Below are 8,643 nucleotides of genomic sequence, written 5' to 3'. Positions count from 1 at the left end.
AAAAAAAAAAAGAAAGAAAGAAAGAAAGAGAGAGAAGTGGGCAGAAGGCAGGCTCCAGGGATAGGGTAGCCAGACTCCAATCTCGGCTCTGCCACTTACCAGCTAAGTGACCTTTCTCAAGTGACTTACCTTCTCTGTGACTCAGTTTCCTCATCTGTAAAATGGGGATAAAAATAGCATCTACCTCATAGAGCTGTTGTGAAGATTAAAACATATAGAAAAGGCCAGGCATGGTGGCTCATGACTGTAATCCCAGCACTGGGAGGCTGAGGCGGTTGGATCACCTCAAATCGGGAGTCCGAGACCAGTCTGGCCAACATAGTGAAACCCCCTCTCTACTAAAAATACAAAAATTAGCTGGGCGTGGTAGCATGTACCTGTAGTCCCAGCTACTCAGGAGGCTGAGGTAGGAGAATCTTTTAAACTGGGAGGTGGAGGTTGCAGTGAGCTGAGACTGTGCCACTGTGCTCCAGCCTGGGTGACAGAGCAAGACTCTGTCTCAAAAACACAAAAAACGCTGGGCGCGGTGGCTCAAGCCTGTAATCGCAGCACTTTGGGAGGCCGAGACGGGCGGATCACGAGGTCAGGAGATCGAGACCATCCTGGCTAACACGGTGAAACCCCGTCTCTACTAAAAAATACAAAAGCTAGCCGGGCGAGGTGGCGGGTGCCTGTAGTCCCAGCTACTCGGGAGGCTGAGGCAGGAGAATGGTGTAAACCCGGGAGGCGAAGCTTGCAGCGAGCTGAGATCCGGCCACTGCACTCCAGCCCGGGTGACAGAGCGAGACTCCGTCTCAAAAAAAAAAAAAAAAAAACACAAAAAACATATAGAGCAGGCCACGCACGGTGGCTCATGCCTATAATCCCAGTACTTTGGGAGGCTGAGGTGGGTGGATCATGAGCTCAGGAGTTCGAGACCAGCCTGGCCAATGTGGTGAAATCCCCTCTCTACTAAAAATTAAAATATTAGCCAGGCATGGTGGCACATGCCTGTAATCCCAGCCACTGGGGAGGCTGAGGCAGGAGAATCGCTTGAACCCGAGAGGCAGAGGTTGCAGTGAGCTGAGATCGCGCCATTGCACTCCAGCCTGGGCAACAGAGCAAGACCTCGTCTCAAAATAATAAATAAATAAATAAATAAAAAATAAAGTAGGAGAATATCTTTTGACCCAGAAGCAGGGAAGAACTTAAAATTTCAAAAGTCAGGCCAGGTGTGGTGGCTCACACCTGTAATCCCAGCACTTTGGGAGGCCGAGGCAGGCAGATCACGAGGTCAGGAGATCGAGACCATCCAGGCTAACACAGTGAAACCCCGTCTCTACTAAAAATACAAAAAATTAGCCGGGCTTGGTGGCGGGCATCTGTAGTCCCAGCTACTCAGGAGGCTGAGGCAGGAGAACGGCGTGAACCCGGGAGGTGGAGCTTGCAGTGAGCCGAGCTCGTGCCACTGCACTCCAGCCTGGGCGACAGAGCAAGGCTCCATTTCAAAAAAAAAAAAAAATTCAAAAGCCAAAACTGTGGGCAAGTCGCCCAGGTGCCAAGGCTAGAGACTGAGAGCACAAGCTCTTCCAGTATAATAAAGAAAATATATAGGATAAGAATAGTTATACTAGAAATAGATTATAGATATGATTATATGTGAATATCGCTAATCATTAGTTTATAGCATTATTGTTTATTCCAATATTATAATCATCTTTGTTCTACAATTGTAACCTAGGAAAAACCAGGCCATCAGATAGGAGCTGAAGGAACACGGTGAGAAGTGATCAAAAGCCTAGTGTGAGCCCTCTGTTGTGCCTGGACAGGGCCACTAGAGGGCTCCTTGGTCTAGCGGTAACTCCAGTGCCTGGGAAGGCACCCGTTACTTAGCAGACCAGGAAAGGGAGTCTACCTTTCCCCGGGGGAGTTAGAGAAGACTCTGCTCCACCACCTCTTGTGGAAGGCCTGCCATCAGTCAGGCCCGCCCCCAGCCATCTAGAGGCCTAATAGTCTCCCTGTGATGCTGTGTTTCAGTGGTCACACTCCTGGTCTGCTTTCATGCTCCGCCCTGTACACCCAGCTCCACCTCTAGAGAGCAGTAGCAGAATTAGTGAAAGTACTAAAGTCTTCAAAATGCATAGAAGAAATAAGGACGTAAGTTGTCCCCTCTACCTCTCCGCCTCAGCTACCAAATAGGGAAAGGCCCCCTGTCTGGTGGACACGTGATTCGCATGACCTTACCTATCATTGGAGATGGCTCTCACTCCATGCCCTGCCCCTTTGCCTTGTACACAATAAATAACAGCACGGCCAGGCATTCAGGACCACTACTGGTCTCTGCGTTTTGGTGGTAGTGGTCCCCGGGGCCCAGCTGTCTTTTCTTCTATCTCTTTGTCTTGTGTCTTTATTTCTACAATCTCTCGTCTCCACACACGAAGAGAAAAACACACAGGCCCTGTAGGGCTGGACCCTACACAAAACTATAGGACCAAAAATGTAGCGAGTTTGATTATGCAAAAGCAAGGTTATCTATTCAAGGAAGCCCAACTTAGACACATTAATATTAGACACAACAGACCTAATAACAGAAGTAACAAATGGGAGAGAAATTTACAGCATGCAAAATCAAGGAGAAATCAGTATCTAAAATATACATAGGTGTCCAGCTGTCGTGGCTCACACCAGTCATCCCAGCAATTTGGGAGGCTAAGGCAGGGGGATCACCTGAGGTCAGGAGTCCAAGACCAGCCTGGCCAACAAGGTGAAGCCCCATGTCTACTAAAAGTACTAAAATTAGCCAGGGCGCCTGTAATCCAGCTACTTGGGAGGCTGAGGCAGGAGAAACACTTGAACTGGGGAGGCAGAGGTTGCAGTGAGCTGAGATCGCGCCACTAGACTCCAGCCTGGGCAACAAAGCAAGACTCCACCTCAAAATAAATAAATAAAATGAAATATACAAGGGGCTGGGGGCAGTGGCTCATGCCTGTAATTTCAGCACTTCGGGAGGCTAAAATGGGCAAATCACTTGAGCCCAGGAGTTCAAGACCAGTCTGGGCAACATGGCAAAACCCTGACTCTACTAAACAAAACAAACAAACAAACAAAAATTAGCTGGGCATGGTAGGTGAGCGCCTGTAGTCCCAGCTACTTGGGGGGCAGAGGCACAAGGATCACTTTAGCCTGGGAATTCGAGGCGGCAGTGAGCTGTGTTTGCACCACTGCACTCCAGCTTGGGTGACAGAGTGAGACCCTGTCTCAGAAAATAAATCAAATGAAATAAAATACAATATACAAGAAACTTCACGCCAGTCAACAAGGACAAAAATCCAAGAAAACAAAAATGGACAAAGGGTATGAACAGGTAATTTATAGAGAAAATTCCAGAAAAAGTTCACAAGCATATTAAAAGACGCTTAAAATTAGTAATAGAAGGCTGGGTGTGGTGGCTTACACCTGTAATCCCAGCACTTTGAGAGGCCAAGGCAGGCATATCACGAGGTCAGGAGATTGAGACCATCCTGGCTAAAACGGTGAAACCCCGTCTCTACTAAAAATACAAAAAATTAGCTGGGAGTGGTGGCGGACGCCTGTAGTACCAGCTACTCGGGCGGCTGAGGCAGGAGAATGGTGTGAACTTGGGAGGCGGAGCTTGCAGCGAGCCAAGATCGCACCACTGCACTCCAGCCTGCGTGACAGAGCAAGACTCTGTCTCAAAATAAATAAATAAATAAATAAAATAAATAGTAATAGAAGAAAACCAAATAAAAATAATAGGATGTCACTTTTATGGCTAAGAAACTAGCAAAAATAGGCCAGGCACAGCGGTTCATGCCTGTAATCCCAGCACTTTGGGAGGCCAAAGCGGGCAGATCATGAGGTCAAGAGATCAAGACCACCCTGGCCAACATGGTGAAACCCCGTCTCTACTAAAAATACAAAAATTAGCTGGGCGTGGTGGAGAGTGCCTGCAGTCCCAGCTACTCGGGAGGCTGAGGCAGGAGAATTGCTTGAACCTGGGAGATGGAGGTTGCAGTGAGCAGAGATCACACCACTGTACTCCAGCCTGATGACAGAGTGAGACTCCATCTCAAATAAAAAATAAAAATTAAAAAAAAGAAACTAACAAAAATAAAAAGTTGGATACCACTGTGATCTAAAGGAATTTGGCTGTAGTTATAATCAATGTATATAATATACACAGAGTAACGTGGACAGAGCTAAACACATAGTAATTGGTGAATAAGTCAGACACAAAACACGACATAAAGCACAATGATTTTTTTTCTTTTTTGGAGACAAAATCTCGTTCTGTCACCCAGGCTGGAGAGCAGTGGCGTGATCTTGGCTCACTGCAACCTCTACCTCCTGGGTTCAAGCAATTTTCCTGCCTCAGCCGCCCAAGTAGCTGGGACTACAGGTGCCCACCACCACGCCCAGCTAATTTTTTGTATTTCAGTAGAGACGGAGTTTCACCGTGTTGCCCAGGCTGGTCTCAAACTCCTGAGCTCAGGCAATCTGCCCAACTCAGCCTCCCAAAGTGCTAGGATAACAGGTGTGACCCACCGCACCCAGCCTGTTTTTTTTCTTTTTTCTTTTTTGAGACAGGGCCTCACTCTGTCACCCAAGCTGGAATGCAGTGGCACAATCACTGCTCACTACAGCCGTGAACCCCTGGGCTCGAGTGAACCTCCTGCCTCAGCCTCCCAAGTAACTGGAACTACAGGTGCACACCACCACGCCCAGCTAATTTTTTCTTTTTGTAGAGATGGCTTCTTGCTCTGTTGCCCAGGCTGGTTTCGAACTCCTGGACTCAAGTGATCCTCCTGCCTCAGCCTCCCAAAGTGCTGGGATTATAGATGTCTGGCCTGGGTTTCTTTTTGATGTCATAAAGTTTTAAAATGGACCTTGGTGCCGGGCGCGGTGGCTCACGCCTGTAATCCCAGCACTTTGGGAGGCCGAGACGGGCAGATCACGAGGTCAGGAGATCGAGACCATCCTGGCTAACATGGTGAAACCCCGTCTCTACTAAAAAATACAAAAGCTAGCCGGGCGAGGTGGCGGGCGCCTGTAGTCCCAGCTACTTGGGAGGCTGAGGCAGGAGAATGGCGTAAAACCCAGGAGGCGGAGCTTGCAGTGAGCTGAGATCTGGCCACTGCACTCCAGCCCGGGCGACAGAGCGAGACTCCGTCACAAAAAAAAAAAAAAAAAAAAAAAGGACCTTGGTGATGTTTGCACGTATTTGTGAATATACTAAAAACCACTGAATTGTATACTTAAATGGCAAATTGTGTAGTATGTGAATTACATCTTAAGACTCTTCAGAGCCAGGTACAGTGGCTCATGCCTGTAACCCCAGCATGTTGGGAGGATCACTTGAGCCTAGGAGTTCGAGACCAGCCTGGGTAACATAGTGAGACCTCCCCATCTCTTTTAAAAAACAAAACAAAACCAAGCCGGGCGCGGTGGCTCACGCCTGTAATCCCAGCACTTTGGCAGGCTAAAGCAGGCGGATCACCTGAGGTCGGGAGTTCGAGACCAGCCTGGGCAACATGGAGAAACCCCGTCTCTACTAAAAATACAAAATTAGCCAGGCGTGGTGGTGCATGCCTGTAATCCCAGCTACTTGGGAGGCTGAGGCAGAAGAATCACTTGAACCTGGGAGGTGGAGGTTGCGGTGAGCCGAGATTGCGCCATTGCACTCCAGCCTGGGCAAAAAGAGCGAAAATCCATCTCAAAAAAACCAAAAAAACCCCCCAAAAAACCCTTCAAACAAAACAAAAAGGTATGGACAAGTGACAGGCTTTGCAGAGACCCCATGGACCGAGCAGTGTGATAAATGCAGCTGGCTGCAGCTGAGGTCCAAAAAGACAGACACCCTACCCTGAAGGGCCTGGCCCATGACAAATGCCTACAGGTGGGGCTCTGGTGATGGTCCCATCAAGAATGCTGCAGGTGAGGCCAGGCGCGGTGGCTCACGCCTGTAATCCCAGCACTTTGGGAGGCCGAGGCGGGCAGATCACGAGGTCAGGAGTTTGAGACCAGCCTGGACAACATGGTGAAACCCCATCTCTAGTGAAAATACAAAAAAATTAGCCAGGTGGCGCATGCCTGTAATCCCAACAACTCAGGAGGGTGAGGCAGGAGAATCGCTTGAACCCGGGAGGTGGAGGTTGCAGTGAGCCGAGATTATACCACTGCATTCCAGCCGGGTGATAGGGCGAGACTCCATCTCAAAAAATAAAAAGAATGTTGCGGGTGGTCCCTGTCTGCCTCACTTCACAGAGAAGGCTGAGACTCGCCCAAGGTCACGTGGCTAGGAGGTGTCAGAGTCAGAGATGGTTCCAGGGCAGCTCAATTGCCCACCACCCTGGGGCCCCAATACCAGCTGCCACCTTCCTGAGCATCCCCCAGGAGAACGGGACTGAGGAGGCTCAGGCAGGGAGACTAGGATGCGAGTGTAGGTAGGACTTAGGGCCCACCCAGGGCAGGTCCCCATCGCGGCTTTGGTCCGGCCACCTGTGCTGGAAGAAGCTCTCGAGGGCCCGGCAGACCCCATAGCGCTCAGGAGGCGTGAGCAGGTGCTCCAGCTGCTGGCTGAAGGTCCTCCCTTGAACCCGGATGCTGGACGGCAGGATCTCCGCCACCCACTGCAGGGAGGTGAGCGCCGACGATGGGTTGGGCGAGTCCAGAGAATCTGAGTCTGCTGGGACCACAGGCGGGAGAGGCACGAGTGACCCAGAGTCCCCAGGCCAGGTGTAGTCTCCCTGGCTTTTGAGGTCAGCAGACCTCCTGAGCTGGGGTGTGGCTGTCCAGTGCCATGCATGGGAAGGCATGCCTGCTGTGAGACACTGGGGCCAAGGATAGAGGGAGTCAGTCCTAGGAAGGGTCCCTAAAGCTATACGCTAGAGTTTTTTGTTTGCTTGTTTGTTTTGAGACAGTGTCTCGCTCTGTTGTCCAGGTGGGAGTACAGTGGCACAATCTTGGCTCACTGCAACCTCCGCCTCCTAGGTTCAGATGATTCTCTTGCCTCAGGTCCTCAAGTAGCTGGGACTACAGGCGCGTGCCATCATGCCCAGCTAATTTTTGTATTTTTAGTAGAGACAGAGTTGCGCCATGTTGCCCAGGCTGGTCTCAAACTCCTGGCCTCAAGCTATCCTCCCACCTTGGCCTCCCAAAGTGCTGGGCTTCCAGCCATGAGCCACCGTGCCCAGCCTCACCGGGGTTCTACAGCACCACTTAGGGGGCAGCCATGGGGAGGCAAGCTGAAGGTTTAGGGGAAGAGCTGAGTCCTCTGCACTGTGAATCTCACACATAGCAGCCCGGGTAGGGTCTCTGTGGGCCAAGGAAGCCAAGTGTCCATGGGGGTCTCACCACTGGCAAATGGGACGAGCCCTTCCTCCACCACCAGCGTGGGCATGGCACCACTGCCCTGCAGCATGGACACCACCTTGTCGTGGGAGCAGTTCCTGCCAAGCAGAGATGGCCCAGGAGGGCCTGACTGGGGTGAGCCCTCTCCACGGCCACCAGCCAGACCTCCCTCTCCTGCCCACAGAGGCCACACAGCAAGACCACCTCTGTGTGACTCTGTGTCCCCAGCATGGAGCTGGAGTATTTTCTGGTTGGAATGATGAACTGAGGTCCTGGCTAGAGTTGGAGACTGGCGAGGAGGAGGGTTAGATTCAAGAGTTCCCATTGGAAAAGGGACAGACCTTGGGGACCAGCTGGTGAGAGGAGATCGTGACCATCGCCTGGGTGCCCCAAGAGGCAGGAGTCTTGCAGGGGGTGGGGGGCAGTTCATCACCAACCTCTGGGGTCCCCAATAGCCTCTGACCTCATGTCCAGTCCATTGAGGAAGAGGATCCGGTCACCTGACTTGAGGGCAGCATTGTCAGCTGGACTCCCTGGAAGCAAGAAGAGAGGGTGTGCCGGTCAGCGGCAGGTTACCACTTTGAGAGCAGAATGCTATCCTGTTTTACAGGCGAGAAATGGAGACTCAGAGACCCATAGCTGGCTGGGCATGGTGGCTCACACCTGTAATCCCAGCACTTTGGGAGGCCCAGGCAGGAGGATCGCTTGAGCCCAGGAGTTCGAGACCAGCTTGGACAACATAGTGAGACCCCTGTCTCTACCAAAAAAAAAAAAAAGGAGAAAAGTACAGAGCCCCATAGGCATGGGTGTCAGAGGAGAGTCAACTCAGGTCAGCAGATCCCTGTAACAGACTGCACATCTCCGATCTCAGCTGCTCTAAGGATCTAAGGACCACGGGAGTGATCCCCTAGCGGGGGCACAGCATGAACCCCCAGTGCTGGAGAAGAGCGAGGTCCGGAGAGCAGGACTTAGGCAACACCAGTACTTCTCGAGTCGCTGCTCCATACACTGTTCTTCGCCCCGCATAGAAAGCTCCTGTCAGGGCCGGGCGCGGTGGCTCAAGCCTGTAATCCCAGCACTTTGGGAGGCCAAGATGGGTGGATCACAAGGTCAGGAGATCGAGACCATCCTGGCTAATAACACGGTGAAACCCCGTCTCTACTAAAAATACAAAAAACTAGCCGGGCAAGGTGGCGGGCGCCTGTAGTCCCAGCTACTCGGGAGGCTGAGGCAGGAGAATGGCGTGAACCCGGGAGGCGGAGCTTGCAGTGAGCTGAGATCCGGCCACTGCAC

The 8,643-nt window shown here is 51.4% G+C and overlaps 1 protein-coding gene across 1 annotated transcript in view; it reads right to left on the bottom strand.

Moving 5' to 3' along the window:
- The window catches only part of GRID2IP (Grid2 interacting protein), a 72,625-nt gene that overhangs the window by 19,538 nt on the left and 44,444 nt on the right, over window positions 1-8,643 (bottom strand). The window contains 3 exon segments of the mRNA XM_017864755.1: window positions 6,499-6,682; window positions 7,354-7,448; window positions 7,814-7,883. Coding sequence (XP_017720244.1) covers window positions 6,499-6,682; window positions 7,354-7,448; window positions 7,814-7,883 — 349 coding nt within the window.

This window comes from Rhinopithecus bieti, unplaced genomic scaffold (assembly GCF_001698545.2).
Source record: "Rhinopithecus bieti isolate Rb0 unplaced genomic scaffold, ASM169854v2 scaffold_77662, whole genome shotgun sequence".
NCBI lineage: Eukaryota > Metazoa > Chordata > Mammalia > Primates > Cercopithecidae > Rhinopithecus > Rhinopithecus bieti.
The sequence above is the reverse complement of the archived record's forward strand: the minus strand, read 5'-3'. Positions and strand labels throughout refer to the sequence as shown.